The sequence below is a fragment of the Calonectris borealis genome, chromosome 4 (assembly GCF_964195595.1).
Source record: "Calonectris borealis chromosome 4, bCalBor7.hap1.2, whole genome shotgun sequence".
In the NCBI taxonomy this organism is placed as follows: domain Eukaryota; kingdom Metazoa; phylum Chordata; class Aves; order Procellariiformes; family Procellariidae; genus Calonectris; species Calonectris borealis.
In genome coordinates, this window is record NC_134315.1 from 68,448,816 (window position 1) to 68,466,110 (window position 17,295).

Consider the following 17,295-nt stretch of genomic DNA (forward strand, 5'->3'; position numbering starts at 1 on the left):
TCACTTGGTCTAAAGTTTAAGACTCAATCATGCTGTGGCCCACAGATGTCATTAGATTTAGCGTGTCATTCAAATAGATCTTTGGCAGTAGGCTAATTGCTGTCCTGGGAGTCAGTTGTGAAGTTCCTGATCTTTTTTTGTGGTATCCGTTCTTACTTGGACCAACTCTTCTATTTTTCAAAAGAGAGAATGATGTATTACCTAAATAATCTGGATTATTGTAACTAAACTGCTCATCTGGAGCAAAAAATCAAACTGAGGTCCAAAAAAACCCTAAGATTAAGTGAATGTTTATATCTGGTATAATCAACTGAATTTAACGCTTAGTTTTTACCTATTAAGTGTTACCTGCCTGTAACTTCTCCCACATACCAGTTTACATTAGGGTTAGTTGATAGAAATGTATGGGATGTTTCTGTGGAAAATTAATGGAAAGGGAAATATTTAACTTGGAGCATGCATGAAAAGCACTTTCAAAGTGGGTTTTTTTAGCGTATCGTTTCTCCCTATACACATTATAGGATATAGAGCTATACTGATTAATTAAATAATTGATTTAATAAAAGCAATGAATAAATAAAGTGTGTTTCTGTGTCATAAACACTGGATATCTGGCCTTGAAATGAGGGTGGAGAGGTAGTTTGCTCACCCGTCAGATCTTGATGCAGATCTTGTTCACCATGGTCAAGTCGCTAAGAAAGGAATTACGACATCCTGAACGTGAGAGAGATTCAGGAGGAAAAGGTGTAACCATCCGTGCGTGCCTTGTTGAGAAAGAAAAGCTTCCATGGAGAGAATGACTTAATCTGAGGTTTAGCAATGTGATTTGAGCATATTTTTTGGACTCAGTCTTTTATTATTTGCAGGTATGTACAAACACCACTTTACCTTTGTATGAGGTAATACAACAGCATTTTGAATTGGCAAATACTTTGGTGTAGCATGGGTGAAAGAGAACGTAAAAGATTTTAAAAACAAGCCAAACATTGTTCATTAGAAGACAGTCATAGCTAGAGCTGGCACAAATTGGAAAAGATTTAAGTACCAACAGCTGGTATCAATGTTTCTTTGCAATAAAGTATTTGAGAATTGCTACATATTGGATACTCCTATTAAGAATGAAAATACCTCATTTGTGTTTTAACCTGTTCCACTTTTAAACTGATTGAAAGGATGTATGGGAGTCAATTGAATTTTATTCCAGAATGTTAAGTTTCCACCTGTGATGCTGTGGTTGAGTAATGCTTTGTATTCAAGCTGTACCTTCACCTTTTAGCTATATTGAAGCCCTTTGTTTAGAGAAGCACTATATAAAATATGCCACAGATTATGTCTTAGGTAGGCACTCAGTAATAGTCGTGGATCAACTGGTGTCTCAATGTGTCTTCACTGGCTTTTTTTACCCAATAATTCTGTGTAAGTGAAATTTTATAGGGTAGCTTGTATCTAAAAAAAGGCTCTCCCACCTTCTGCAAATCCTACATGACAGTTTATTTTCAACTAAAAATAATACATACTTACATATATACAGTAAGTATATATAGAGAGTGTGTATGTGTATATGTGTGTGTATATATATAAAAATAAAAAACACGCACATTGCTGTGATACCCTGGAAACCTCCCTTTCTCCACAGGAAGAGCTCTCTAACAAAATTACCTTTTTTAGATATTAAAAAAAAAAAAACCACACCACACTGACCTTTTTTAGGGTAGAAAGACTGGGAAAATTTTTGCAGCATCAAAATTACCAATGCCCCGAGACATTTTGTTGGTATGTCAGAATTGAAATGTTTCCCTTCTCAGACAAAATACTGCCGTTCACAATGAAAAAGCAAAAAAAAAAAGAATTTTTAAGGAGTTAGTTTTCTAGGTTATTGACATTTTCTCTAGACAGCAGACACCTTTTGAAGAATTTTGTGTAATGAGAGGCTTAATGTTTTTCATGCGGTATGACACATGCTAGAGGGAGAAAGTCCAGTTCGTTGCCTAAACAAATCCAAATGCAGAGCTGAATACCGGCACAGTCTTGGCAAATCCTGAAGAAGGTATACCTTTCCTTAGGGGTAGATTAATGCACTCTGCATAGGTATGACTGTGACTTGAGCAAACAGAACTTACTTTAACATAGTTTCGGTGAGGCTTCTCTTTGTCTCTCTAACAGATGAGCTAATGCCATCACCTAGCAATTATCAAGTAGTGTGATGTTATGTAATGAAAGTATAAATAGCACGAGGACTAAAACCAGTAAACCTAAAGACTAGCGAGCAGACAAGAGCAGGAATACCATTTGGAACATTCTGATTAGCATCTGAACGCTGTCATTTAAAAAGACATTTAGATTTGACGTTACAGTAAAGCTGCAGGCCAGGAGAGTTGTGGTCCTTGATCTGGAGTGACATTCGTGCCCCTGCATAAATCACTTGGCCTCTGTATACCTCTTTAAAGGAAGATAGAAAGTTGGAAAAAGGCAAAGGGTGCATACTTGAAATTTCTTAAGCGAGCTGGTTATCTTATGTTTGAATTAAGACTGCCTGCGAACTTTGTTTCTCAATGACTGACGGACAAATAGCCTGTGACCCGTAATTTGAACTATCGGATTATTTCACCACCGGTGTAAAGTCTTTTAGGGTTGTTTTTGTAGTTGTTTGGCAACATTCAGAGAGATAACGTGTGAAGAAATGCAGGAGGTCACGTTTACCTGGAGAAGAGAGGCTGTGTGGAAGGAAAGACTCTCCTGAACCCTCCGGAGGCGTGGGAGGGATCCAAAGCTTTCATCTCCTTCAGTATCTGGCACGTTTCTCCGAGCATGGCAATTACATTTGGGTGGCATTTCCAGTTCCCGGGGGAAGAAGGGAGGGAGGAGACTCACTGCATCATGAAATGTGACTTGTTTTTGAAGAGCGCTGTCTTTTAGAGTAGCCAATGGAAAATACTTCCTAAAGATACCTTCAGAGAGTCATGGTTGAAAAAAACCCAACCACAGAAATGTCCCATCTTTTAAGAAGGCAGTAGGTGGCTGAAGCTGGGTTTGCAAGATGCATCGGTCTGCAAAACTTTGGGATGGTTTCTGAACCTCTGGTGCTGCTTTTCTGGCACCTACAGTCACATGGAAGGGTCTTCTGCACTTGCAGAATGCAAAAGCCCTTCAAAACTACTTCAGAAGTAAGCTGTTAACTTACAGAAATATTAGATATAAGCTCAAGGACCACTGTAGTGGTAAGCAGGAATGCGGACAGGAGAGTGCATACCACTTTGCTGCGCTAGTTCATAACATGGTCTTAGCAGTTTTATTGCAGGTATTCCTTAGCTGTAAAGGCTTGAAACAAACAAACAAACAGAAAGAAAATTTATAGCTATCAGGTCGCTGCCAGAGTGGTTTGTTTGTTTGTTGTTTATTTTCAGTTTTAATCATCTGCTACCAATAAATTCCACTGCCCTTGTGGTAACTTCTCACATTAACATTGATATATTATGGGTGTTTTAAAACAGACAATAAAAATATTGCACTTACTAATTAAAGCAATTCATGTATTCAACCAGGCACTGCCAGAAAGAGTTGTGGTTTCCTAATTGTTAGGCGCCTTGAGCAATATACCTGTTATAAATTCTTAATTGAACTTTGCATTATGGCCAGTGTGATTTGAAATATTCATAGCTGTTTTGTTTTGTTTGGTTTTGTTTTGGTTTTTTTTTTTTGTTTGGTTTTTTTTTTTTTTTTTTTTTACTCCAGCTCTTCACTGAGAAGTGTATCAACTGGATCTTCAAGACCTTCCAAAGTGTGTTTGGTGTGTGGAGATGAGGCATCTGGATGTCATTATGGGGTGGTTACATGTGGCAGCTGTAAAGTTTTCTTCAAGAGAGCAGTAGAAGGTAAGAAAACACAAAACAAAAAACATCAACAAAAAAGAAAAAGAAAAGACAAAATACATGCGAGTTTGTTTTTTTTTTTAATAGAAATATATACACACACGCACATACATGTTTTTCTATGTGTTTTCTGCCGTTGATAAAATTATGTGTTGTTAATCTGAAAAAAAAAATGTTGAATGAACTCCAATTAAGTGTGGTATAATTTATGTAGAATATGCCAGGGTGTTTTGCAATGTACACCTTCTAAAGAATGTGTTGTTTTACTTCGTGCCACTCCTGAATCAGGCTTCTTTTCCACCCTTCCAAGTGGATTTTTGTAATTTTTAATAGACACAGATACAATTGATGTAAACATACTCCTGCTTCTCCTGTGCTGGAGGATGAATACGGTTGTCTCATCATGCTCTGGCAGCCTTATATGACAGTACAATTCACTCAGGTTAGTTATCTCCCTGTGGGTACTCCAGGAATTTCGACTCAGTAGTGCATCTGCTTGTCTTTCAGCAAAAGAGAAGTGGCTTTACGGTACGGTGGTAGATTGGTGATGAAGCAGGAGTTGATCATGGTGGTTTTCTTAGAGATTGTTTTCTTCATTAAGGACTAGGACTTTCATGAGGACTATATTTTGATAACTTTATCATCACAGGAATGTTTTGCTGACATCTCCCTATTTTATGTTAATTATGGTATAACTAGTCTTTCCTGGGCATCTCAGTAGAAAGAAGTTAGGATCACTCAGAGTGCTACAGGACCTCTGGTAGGCGTTGCCTCTCTGTGATTTGGGTTGTTAGGGTAAAAGAAAATGTTTGACCTTTACAGACTTCGTAAGCCACTTCTTCAAGTGATAAAAATTAAGTTTTTAGTACCTGATAAAGAATTAAGAGTTCATGGCATGCAAAGGACATAAATACTGGATTGGTTTTTCGAAGCCTTTGCTGATGAGTAGATGTTCTTACAACCACCGATGAAGCAGGCGATATCTACTTACTGATTTATTTTCATGAAGAAAAACCTGGAAGGAAGAAAATAGGCTCTTAATATGGTGTCCAGCTTCTGCCCTGAGAAGAGTGAGGCAGTGTGTGATGTGATTAATTTCTTCTGTGATCATTAAGTCTGCTGCTGATGGCAATAAGGATTTAGCGCTGTGTTAAATAGACCTGGAGGGCTTGTGCGTCATTGAAGTCAAGACCTCATGTAATATCTCTCTATCAATCTATTTATCTATCTATCATCAAAAGTGTCAATCTAATTGAAATTAACTTCCCAAAGTTATAAGGACACGGAAAAGATTTCCCCCTTCTGAAAGCATTTTCTCTTATTGTTGTGCAATAGCTGACCTTGATGCCTTCATTCCCTAACTTCTTCCTTGAGTTTTCAGTCGCTTCATTAGCACATGAACTGGAAAACCTTACTTATTTTCACTGAGTGATTTCCTCCATGTGCTTCCACACCACATCATGGATGGGTCTTCAGACATCCATGTCTAAGCTGGCCTCTGAATCATGAGGATATTTTTTTGTTGTGGTGGTGAGGGATTGCAAACACCTGCACATACTGTATGAAGTGAGCACCACCTTTTCTTATCTTCCTTCCTCCTTTCCTGCCTTCCAGGAAAGATTCCTTCCCAGTCTCAAATCACTGTAATTTCAAGGTGCATATCTATATTTACCATGCGCCGCTCGTTTGATGTCCTTTCTGTCATAATCTGATGGATATCCCTATCCAACTTTACAGGAATTTATGAAAAATTACCAAGGATTCAAGGATTCCCTTTATGAGTTAACGAAGTAGCAAGACTACATTTCCAAGTGTCAGAAGCCAAAATTGTTAGGAAAGGATTACTCTGTAATCAGTCATAGAAATACATTTTTAAAATGTAGTTAAAAGTTATCAGTAATTACTGAAAGTTTATGAGTTAAGCAAAAAAAATTCAAAAAATGAAAGATAGAAGAACTCTGTCATCCCTAAAAATTCAAGGTAGGAGTTTTAAATTAGCTTAAAATATATTTTTAGAATTATTATATTAACATACAGGTTCCTACCAGTGGTATGTGAACACTGTCTAGACTTCTGCTTGGTATGCACGTGACTCTGAACTCTTGATGCTACCGGTGGCATTGTTGTTATGCAAACACTGAAAATTTGGCTTGCAGTTTTCTGTTTTTATATAAAATATATATATATATATATATATATTTGTGTGTATATATATGCATTAAAGTACATTGTAGAGTATTAGCCACAAAAGGACGTAGCAAAAACATGATATACATTTTGGCCACAGACATCCTGAAACTATCAATGTGAATAAAAATTTGTGTAGGTAGTTTTGTAACAACAAAAATTTTTTGTGGAGTCGTCATAAATTTTTCAGTCGGGTACGTGACCAATAAAACACCCCATCCTGAGGTTTCCTATTATAAATGAAATAGTTGTAGTAATTACTCTATATCATATGTTCATGAGGATGTTTTTAATGGTAGTTCAGTCCATGGTATAAATAAAAAATAAAGCAAAGTGGAAGAACTACCTTAAATGTAGATCCTGGGCATACCTGTCTCAGCTCTGAGCTAAAGCTGTATTCTTTACTTAAGTGCTTCCATTCTTGTCTTTATTACAAAGAAAACAGTAAAACTCCCTCTGTGAACATAGAAACAACTTTCTGGGGAATTTATAAATACAGTGGCTAATTTACTTGAGTAAAAATGAATTGTTCCCTCTCTAAAAGATTGTAGTAAAAGAATAGATTCCTCAAGTTTCATTCACCATTTCCCTGAAATCATGTGTATAGCATTCTTAAAGATTTATGAATATTTCTCCAGTTATATTTTACGCACTTTATACGCGTGCGCACACGCACACACACATATTTCTTACTTGATCCACTAAACATTCTTCAGTAGAAAGTGGCACGAGAAATTATATTCTTTGAAAAATGGCCTCCTCTTCCAATTGTTATTAAATAAAGTAGCTACAGCTGGTGCCATTTTCACAGAACCACAGAATGACTGAGGTTGGAAGGAACTTCTGGAGGTCATCTGGTCCAACCCTCCCTGCTCAAGCACGGCCACTTAGGGCTGGTTGCCTAGGACCATGTCCAGACAGCTTTTGAATATCTCAAGGGCTGGAGACTCCACAACCTCTTTGGGCAACCTCTGCCAGTGATTGGTCATCCTCACAGTAAAAAAGCGCTTCCTCATGTTCGGACGGACCCTCCTGTGTTTCAGTTTGTGCCGTCTTTGAACAGAACAACTCTTCTGCTTGAAGGGGAAGAGGCTTTTGGTCATTAGTTTCTACTGATTAAATGAAAGTTTTATTTAGTTTAATTTAAAGAGTTACATACTGATAGTCCTTCAAAAGATATGGTGGATTGGAAATCGTGGGAGAGAGCAACTGGTGTTCAGGTGGAACAAGTGATCTAGTTGAAGATGTCCTTGCTGATTGCAGTGGGGTTGATCTAGATGACCTTTAAAGGTCCCTTCCAATCCAAACTGTTCTATGAAGTGGGGAGACAAATTGTGTCAAAAAGCATGGAAACAGAGAGAAGGGGGATTTGGAGAGAGGGACCGCTGCACACCGCCCAGCTCTTTGGGTCTCGGCTAGAACCGCTGACGTTGTCAGCCCACCTTGATCAGCTTTTGAGTGCCAGTTCCTTTGCGCCCCTCTGAAATATTATAAAACAGAGGGATTATAACAGAAAAGAACAACTGCATTGAAATTTAAAAACAAGAAAGTACACAACAACAAAGAAACTAAAGCTTGCATTTCCAATTATAAATCTGGTAATTGTATTCCCAGTGAATCTTATTTTGGGGACTTGCAGGAAATGTCTAATGAATTTATGAGAAGGAGAGCTGTAGACCAAAAAAGTATTAAAATGGGTTTATTGGTGAAATTTCAAAAGTAATTTCAGATGGAATTCATTACAGGGATGTAAATTATCGAAGCGCAAAATTTTGGTGTCAAGTAAGCATGAACTTTTTGCTGACTGCCTTGATGAGCAGGGGTCTGGTATGAAGAAACGTGATTGCGTCATTAATATAAATTTGATCTGCCTTGCAAACACTAAAATCCTTTAATCATAAAAGTGACGATAAATGTTGTCACTGCAAAAGTTAAGACATTGGTATTTATAATACATTTTTACCTAGGATAACGTATTGTATGATTTTTCTAAATCATGGATATGGCCAATCATAAAGTTATTTAAACTTTAATTTATAATCATTAATAAAGCCATATATACTGGAAATACACTATACTGTGAGGGAACCTAAAGCACCTGGCCAGTCTTGTCTTCCACTGAACCAGCTTTCTCTAAGGAGAGTAACAGGCCTGAAGTCAGAAATCACAGCTGTTCTTGCGTATGCTTTGCATATTTAGTCTTCATTTGTTCAAGTTCCAGACAAGTATGAGGTAATCTGTCCTAAATCAAAATTTATATCACTTCCTAAGTTGCTAAAGTTAATCTTTCATTTTTCCTTTGGCTTGAAGGTAAGAAAAAAGGAAGGCATTTTTTCATCTCCAAATGGTGCTAAAGACTACAGCAAAAATGACCATTTTCTGCCAGTTATTTTGCATATTTGCTGGGAGATTTTTGGCTACTTAAAATGGAAGAATTAAAAAATTATATCGTATTAGTTATAGGGAAGCTTGTCCTTTTTTTAAATACAAAGATATGATGGTCAATACATTTCAGATTTTGCTGTTGATTTCTGCTCCAGGGGTTTGCCTTAAAGCTAGTTCTGCTATTTTAAGTTCACCTCTGGAGTAGAAACACAGTCACAGCAACAGACGTTTCTAGGGTTGCATTTCTTTTTCACCTGAATGTTTGCTATTTGCCTATTTAAAGTAGGGGGAAATTTGGCTGAAGGAAATTTTTCAAAGTCTAATCTGATGCCGTCTTAATTAAATGGCCTCCTGGATGTAGTAAATGTGCTGTGCACCTCAGTGAGCAGCTTAGTAACAAAGAAATCCTACCTCCGCTGCGTGTTTGAACAGCAGATTGTTCAAGACTTCACTTCAATAGCAGAAGGGATGAAATTTCTTGTGTAGCAATCTGCAGGGACTCAGCACAGCTGTGGGAACTGAGGTTGCCTCAAAGATAGGGTTATGGAAAAGAAGTGCCATTCTTCATCTCCCTGTGTGCCAGGCTGCTCTGAAAACGCAGAAACAAAACAACCTGGGCTGCGAGATAGAGGGTCCAACCCACCAGTCACCTGGGATAACTCCCAGTCTTCCTTGCCAGGCACCGAGGCCAATCTTTTTGCCGTAACCAAAGGGATCCAACAACATTCTAGAGGCTCATCTTTGCGTGAAGGATTGCAAACTATTGCCAGCCTGAAAATTCAGTGGTAGATAAATTCAGTTCTTTGGCAACCATTTAGCAATAGGCCAGATGCATAATATCCCAGGGATATTTTTTTTCTTCCCCCCCGTCCCCCCCCCCCCCCCCCGCCCCCAGCCATGCACTGTAAGAACTTCCCAAGGCTCTATACCCTCCAGCAGAAAATAAAGAGAAACTAAAGCCTCTGTGTGTGCCTTGTATTTTTTTTCATTTGAACTGAGGTGGAAAAAATATTGAGGTATGAGAATGTTGGAATACATAGCTCTTGAATAATTTGCTTAATTATCATAACTTAAATTTTTATAAAATGCTGCTGGTGAACAGGAAAGATTACCTTATTGATCATTTAAAGAAGCAATATTTTTTTATGCTGTAGAAGCTGAAATTGGTACAAACAGAAAGGCGTTTTCCACACCATTTTGCAGTGTGTGTACCCATGAATTTTGTAGGTCTGTATTACTAGAATTAATTATACATACAGTTCTTCACTCTCCACTCTTCTGTTCATTCACTGTAATGGAGTCAGTGCTTTTCCATCACAGGCTGCAATTTTCCTTCTATCCACTTTCATAAGGTCAGTGGCCTCTCTAAATTCTACATCACTCAGTATAGATGTCCATATGTTTTCGTAGAAATTTCTATGTGGGATTTGAAGTTGACTCTGTTCCTGACCTGTTGCAAGAATCTGTTTTACAACCTATCAAACAGAAATATTAGGTGAAGAGCAAGCAGATGGGTGATCTGCTGAGGGCAAGTGAGCTGGTCAAATTCATGTAGCAGCTGCTACTCTTACTTGATATGCTATGGTTAATAGGTGTAAAATAAAATTTAAATAATTAAGTCATCATAGGTTTGAAGCTGCCATCAGTGTTCCATGCTTTCATAGATATAAAAAGGCCTTTTCCTGGTTTTCACTCTGGCAGGCAGTATTGCTCAGTGAAATGAAGTCTTCGTTCCTGCTCCTGGTTGGCTTTAGTTACTAGGAGATCGGAGGTCAGGAGGCTGGTAGGAGGCAGGAGCTAGAAAGGTTTGCACAGGGACCCCAAAAAGGGGGGAAAAAACCCCAAGCAGCACAAAGTGTGACACAAAAAAAGGAAAGATTAATAAAGGGTGGAGCATGTATTACAATAGAATATTTTAGAGCTGGGGAGAGGTGGAATGGGAGCAAAAGTTTTCCTTGTGGCTCTTGGAGTATGTGGTCTGCATGAGAAATCCAACTGACGCTCAAGAATAAATGCTGGATGCATGTTAAATGTGGAGTGCAACGCTAATAGAGCAAGCATATTGTGGCGATGTTTCAGAAAGGAGGGGGTAGGTTTGGGAACCATCTAGGCGATACAGTGTCTTGGTTTTAAAACAAGCAAAGAATGGGTGAGTTTAGCAGCTGCAGTGCCACAAAGAACCACAAGTTGGTTAATGGCCGGGAAGATGGATTTGCAAACATATTTTATATCAAGGAAGCTAAAAATCTGCATTCATTCCTTTCCAAAAGCATTAATAATTTCTTCCCTCCCCTAAGGCTTTCCAACATTCGCAATTTTTTTTGATTGTAACTGTTATTTACTGTGTAAGCGGGTGTTGCTGTAGAGAGGGAGGGAGGAGTACAAGGATGAGAATTTAAATATGGGCTGCTGTTCAGCCCTGAAAAACGCCCGCACAATGCTAGGAGGTCTGTATGCAACTATTCTTCTCCTGCACTCTCTTGTTTGTCTTTTGTTCTTTGTTTTATGAATACGAATTTCTAGACTGATTCATCTATAAAATAATATATTCAGTAGGGGATACCCAGCCTGCACAAGCACCATATGTAGTAAGCAGAACATATATGCAGTGGTAAGGTTGGTTTATCTTAGGTAACGGCCTTCCATCACCACAAATTCAAGCGTCATGCAGGCTTTCACGTGCTTACCTTCTACATCCTTATAAGAGAGGGGAAATTTTGGCATCCTCATGATGTGACAGGGAACTGAGTTGCAGTAATTTTTTTTCAGTTGTTTTCTTTTTTAACACGTCGCAGGGTAACATTCTGGTAGATCAGTCTTCACGGAGGTGGGATGGCCCTGTGAGTGCATTCTGATTTAAGGTAGCCACAAGTATTTTGGCTAACAAAAGTTCAAATGTCACAGCCATTAATTCAGTGTGTTCTTTGAATACTTCAACTGCCTTTTCTTTAAAAAGGAATGGATTTTTTCTATATGCCGCGTAGGGAAGGTAGACAGGGTGCTTCCTAGGAAATTCATCTTTTCGGTAATAGTTCCGAGATGGCTGAGCCACTTGTGTAACGTAGTTCTACAAAATCCATGTGTTCAGATGCACCAAGTATTTCAAGCAAACAGAGAAGTATTCACGCCATTATGGTACAAACGATGCTGGGAATGCTTATGCGGAGTATTGTGTATGCTTCTGGTCACCAGCATGTCAAAGACAGTTTGATTCAGAGTCAAGTAAACACATTAGGAGAGCTTCTGAGATGATCTGGGGAATAAAAATTTATCTTATGTCAGGTGACTAAATGCTTTCAGCTTTTTTTAGCTTACCCAGAAAGAGTCTGAGTTGGGACATGATTGCTGTCTATAAATATTTCACAGTTGAGGAATAGACAACTGAGAGGGAGGAGAGTTTATTTTGAACTAAGAACTGTACTGAAATAAGAGCGAATGGGTAAAAATTACATTAGTTTGGTATTTTGAGAAGGCTGCAAACCACCAAAAAGAAGGACTTTAGGGGCACTTTCCTGAAAGGAGTCAGAAGGATTTAAGTAATGCTTTGAAATGGAGTGCAAGAGAAGTAACTGATGTATAATATGATTTGGTTATCTGTGATAGTAAAGGATAAGCCAAAGAGGTCTCTTTTGGTTAATATTGTGTCCTGGTAAGGCTGGAGAGTTCATATGACTCAAAAAATGAAGGAAGTAGGAGTAGTAAAAGAGAGGATGAACCAACTGATACATTTTTAGGATATTCCACTTGTGATGATGGTGAAGATCTTTCACAGGGATACAGGACTCCAGCTTTTAAAAATTGATGTAAAGTGCACAGATCTTGCATAAGGCAGAATTGCTTTGTATTTGTATTAGCAGATGAATGTCTGTCTCCTGCGATGACTTTTCTCATTTTCAGTTCAGAAAAAAGCTTAGGAGAGTGAAGTCCTTTTGAAATAACTCCATCCTGTCCAGCTAAGCCTCCGTAGGTACCCCCAGACCCCACCAGGTGACCTCATGCTTGGTTACATTTGCTGGTAATCCCCTCAAGTAAGAGCCTGGCTACTGAGAAATCCTCTGGCATTGAAGTATAATTGGTCTGGCTTCTTGGACACCGTGCTGCTGGGATGTTTTTGTAATGCCTAGTACAACACAACTGTAAATGGATAACTAAAGCATGAACATACATTCAAATTGGAGTTTGCAATTGGACATAAATATATGTACAAGATCTATGTCAAACAGCATAAAACATATCCAATATCATAAAACATCCTTAGTCAGATGCTTTAGCTCCTTACAGCTATGGTACTGCTTCTTAAGAGATACCACTTTATAAAATGCTGTTATCTACCTGCCTTGGCAGCCTATGGAAGCAATGTTATAATTTTAACTTTTAGTAGCAAATAGCACTTCTCTTCTACAACCCTCAAGGTTCAGAAAATTTTTAGAGCCTGAAAAGGCTCTTCCAGTCTCAGGTTAAGTAGTTAAGAGCCCAAAGGGGATAATCCTGCAAGGTGCCTTCAGCGAAACAACGTTAGAGATAAGGAATTTTGCAGTGTTGTGGCTGAAAGGAATTCTAGATAGATAAAACCTCAAAATAAGTATATAAATACATAAAGCCAGAAATAAAACATCTTTTTGTACCTCCTAATCCCATTTTAAATAAAAGGGTGGGAAAACAGTCTCCAGACGAAAAAAATGAGATAAAATGTACATACAGATCTGTCTGTTATAGACAGGGGGAACAAGGCATCTGCTAGCATCTCGGATATAAATAGAGTGGGAAAAGGTAATGGCAAATCTCCCATTGCCTTAAAAGAAGCCAGGATTTCAGCCTTTTCTTGCAGCACAGTTTTAGGTTGTTGAAGGTTGGGAGTGCCTCTGTTAGGTTTGCAGTCTAGACTTAGACTCAGGCAGTTTTGTCAGGTTTTTTAGAAGCAATAATGGCCAGTGGTCAACTTTGAAGCCCGCAGCTCTTTCTTAAGGAGAGGAAATTCTGTAAGACAGAATTACTACCTGGTTTTAACCTATAAAATTGTTTGGTGCCATCTCTCACGGCTGAGTTGCCAAATCCAGGGCCCTAAGAAAGGGGACGCGAGTCAGTCAGTCCGTTTCCACCTATTTCAAGAGTGATGATGATGAGGGGCTTTTGTATGCACCTTGTCCACAGTAAGAGCAAGCAGAAACAAGCAGGCTTCTGTTCAGCCTTCTCAGGTGTCAGGTGAAGGGCTGCCAGGAGCTGCTGGCATTGTAACGGGGAGCTCCGTGCTTGCCACAGAACTGGTGCGGTGGCTTGGGCAGCTCTTGGAGTGGCCAGTACGTGAGCTTTCTCCCTGGTGTGTACGTCACCTGTGGCTGTGTGATGTAGGTGTAGCTGAAGCCTAAAGTCTCTGCAGCACATGAGAGCACGTGCCTGGGATTCGTGCGTGCTGTGATTCCCGCACAGTAAAACTTGCTGATGTCCTGCTCCTGTTCACGGGCAGCCTGGCAGACCCTTCCTTCTCCCGTTTCAGAGTTTGGAGCAGCAGGGCCGCCTGAGGTGGTTGTGTCCTCTCCCACCCCTTTCTGCTCCTCTGTGTGGGTTCTTATAGTAGGTGCAATGGTGGGTTTCTGGGGTTTGAGCTGGGGTTTTTCAGTTTGCTATTTTAAAAATATGTTGGGGAGGAAAAAAAAGCAAGTTTGCAAAATCACAACTAAATATGAAAATAATGAATGCTAGTGGCCTGCGTAGTCTTTGTTCACCTGCACCGCCTGTAATGATTTCTAATTGAGCCTTAATTACACAATCACAATTTTTTCCATTAGACCTCTGCCTTGTTCATTGAACAGATTGGACAACGTTCAATTAATGAGCAGCTATTCAATATCTTGTATTCTTCTCATTGCTCCATGTATGGTCCTGTGCCTTCGCTGCTGATTACTATTCATCCCTTGCTCAGAAGGCATAATTACTCACTTCTTACAGAGCTTTTCTGTGGTGCTCATCACTATAATATCTAAGTGCTTCACAAACATTGTTTAATTTATCCTTGCAATACAAGATAAGATGAGCGGTTATTACCCCTGTTTTACAGTCGAGGAGTTAAGACACAGATTAAGCTCAGACGTACCCTCTGATTTGGGGTTCATGATTTATACTATTTAGGAGCTCAGGGGGCAGAAGTACTTGGCATTTTATAACACTTAATAGGTCCAAAGTGCAATCTAATACTGAGTATAGCATTTCTTTGATATGGAAGATATGCCTTAATCACTTTGTGCCTTTGGGACTATCAGAGGCTGTGCTAATGTGCATAGGTTTATGACAAGAGCACCGTTTTGTGTGGATTAACTTTGTCCAGCTGAGAGAGCGTTATCATATAATCGCAGAATTGCTGAGGTTGGAAGAGACCTCTGGAGATTATCTAGTCCAACCCTCCTGCTCAGAGCAGGTTGCTCAGCATTGTGTCCAGGTGGATTTTGAGTATCTTGGAAGGCAGAGACTCCACAGCCCCTCAGGGCAACCTGTTTGACCATCCCCACCACAAAAAAAAAAAAAAAAAAAAAGTATTCTTGCTCCTCTTGAAGACAAAAGTGACACTCGCATCCTTCTATTCCTTGGAAGACTCACTTGATTGCCATGACCTTTCAAAGATAATCATGGGTGGTCTCTCAGTGACATGAGTCAGCTCCCTCAGCACTCGTGGGTGCAGCCCATGATGTCCCATTTGTTATATGCTCCCTAGGCTGATCCTCCTCCTCCCAGAGTAAGTCTTCCTTGCTCAAGACTTTCCCTCCACTGTTGCTTTTTCAAAGCAAAAGGATCTGCTTTTGATTTAGTGATTCTGATGTAGAAAATGGCCCTGACGTTTTGTGCTCTATCAAATTGCTTTGCTTCACATTGATGGGCTTTGCAGTCGGTTAGTTGAAAAATAAATAGCTCAGACCAAAGGAAGTGAGTGCAGGAGAAAAACAGCTAAGAGTTACCCTCTCAGAGCCTGGTTAACTGCTAGAGGAGCTCATGCTTCTGCCTGGACCTAACAAGATCTCCTGCTGACTCACACTGCTAGTTAATATGTGGTTGTAAATGGGAAAGACAGATTTAAAAGCTCTGTCAGGTCTGAATGATATTCTGCCTCTCAAGATTAACTCCCAAGCTTCCTGACAGATTATTTTTTCTGATTTATTAAATAATAATTTAAGAAAAGGTCCATCTGCAGATTGTCTTCAATGGTACACCAGATGACCAGGAATAAGAGCAAAAAGCTGTAATGGAATTACCTTTTTAGGCAGTAGGTTTTTATGTTTATTGAAACTACTCAATGACTCTCGCCTAGAAAAGAATATCTGAAGAAATTCAAAAGGACTAAATAAGTGCTTCGGAAAATAAATGTGGAAAGGTTATATTTTAGAAATCTTTTCCAGAGATTTAGAACTGACTTTCAAGTCACAGGGTGAGAAAAATACCAAAATGGAAATAGCCTCTGCAATAGAAAGACAGATGCCTTATTTTAAAACACAGTGTGATGTTCATAAACCAGAAAAACAGTATAACATTGGTTTAGAAGAAAATTGTGTTTCTTTGAAACTTTTGGTACTGTTCTTGCAAAATGGCAACAAAGGGCATTGCCATTTGTGTGTTACTGACCATTCTGATAAACAGAGTATTTTGAGTTCTTGTAATTTAATGTTTCACACCTTTTCCAGAAAAGGTGTCATTACTATCAGCATTAATGCAGTTGTATCAGACTTCTACATCTTGTCTCGTTTGCCTTTAACTCTTCTTGATTCTTGCTGAAAACCATATCCACAATAGTGGAATTTTCTCCACTCATTTCCTGTTCATGGCATATTTGCATTCATTGAGGCTACTACCAGGCATAAGAACTAGAGCATAGTTTTCTCATTTGTACCCGTCTATTTATTTTACTTCATCTCGAAATTGGTTTATGTTGCACTCTAATACAGAAAAGGAGTGGACTTGATGTTTCGTACTTACTGTTGCAAAACCCACTCCCTCATTTCTTTACTAGTAACAAATAACTAATGTGACTCATGTATTGGAGGTAGACATATGGCAAGCAGTTCTTGCAATGTCAGAACAGCGATGCTTATTACAGAGCAGGGTGATGGATGATATCAGAAAAGGTAATGTTACTTTCTTAGGGAGAGACTGCGTGTGGGAACAGAGCAGAACAACCGAGCTGTAACTTTTTCTAACAGGAACAATTTAAACTGCAGTTTGAAGGTTTACAAACATTTTGCATGCTCTGCACAAGTACTCTGCTGAGCCTTTTCTTCATTAGGCTGGGACAAAGTTTTTAATTTAAAGCTAATGCCTGTGGGGAAGAAGTGCGGTAGTCCTGTAGTTTCAAAACTTGGGCATTTATGCAAGTTTTCTATAAACATTTTAGGAATCTGACTATATTATTCCATTTCTGAAAGGGCATTTTTTGTCTAGGGTATTTAGCTGTAGATGAGTATTATTATATGTATTTTCACAGACTTGTGCTCTAATTTTTTTTCTAAGAATAATTATATATTTGGAGCTAAGCATTCAATTATTTATTCATCCATTTTACCACGTGGACTTAGCAAATGGACTTGTGTTAGCCTATACACCATATCATGCATGCAAATTCCACTCTTAACAATACTGCTTGAAATTATGTAAGTGATAGGTGCTAATTTTCTCTGATATAGCAGAATGATAATGATGGACTATTGGGAAAAAATAATAATAAGTACTTTTTAGGTTGTGTGCACTGGCATACTAAACTATTCATGAAATTAAAAAGGGGAATGAAAAGACACTAACGTATTTTAAAATGATGTCTTTTACTTGCAGTCTTCTTAGTAATAACAGGAAGACAGTATTCCACCAGCAATAGCAC

The 17,295-nt window shown here is 38.7% G+C and overlaps 1 protein-coding gene across 1 annotated transcript in view; it reads left to right on the plus strand.

The window, feature by feature from the left end:
• NR3C2 (nuclear receptor subfamily 3 group C member 2) overlaps positions 1 to 17,295 on the plus strand; it is a 209,363-nt gene that overhangs the window by 111,214 nt on the left and 80,854 nt on the right. Inside the window, exon 3 of the mRNA XM_075149997.1 lies at positions 3,733 to 3,872. Coding sequence (XP_075006098.1) covers positions 3,733 to 3,872 — 140 coding nt within the window. The remainder of the gene's footprint in view (positions 1 to 3,732; positions 3,873 to 17,295) is intronic.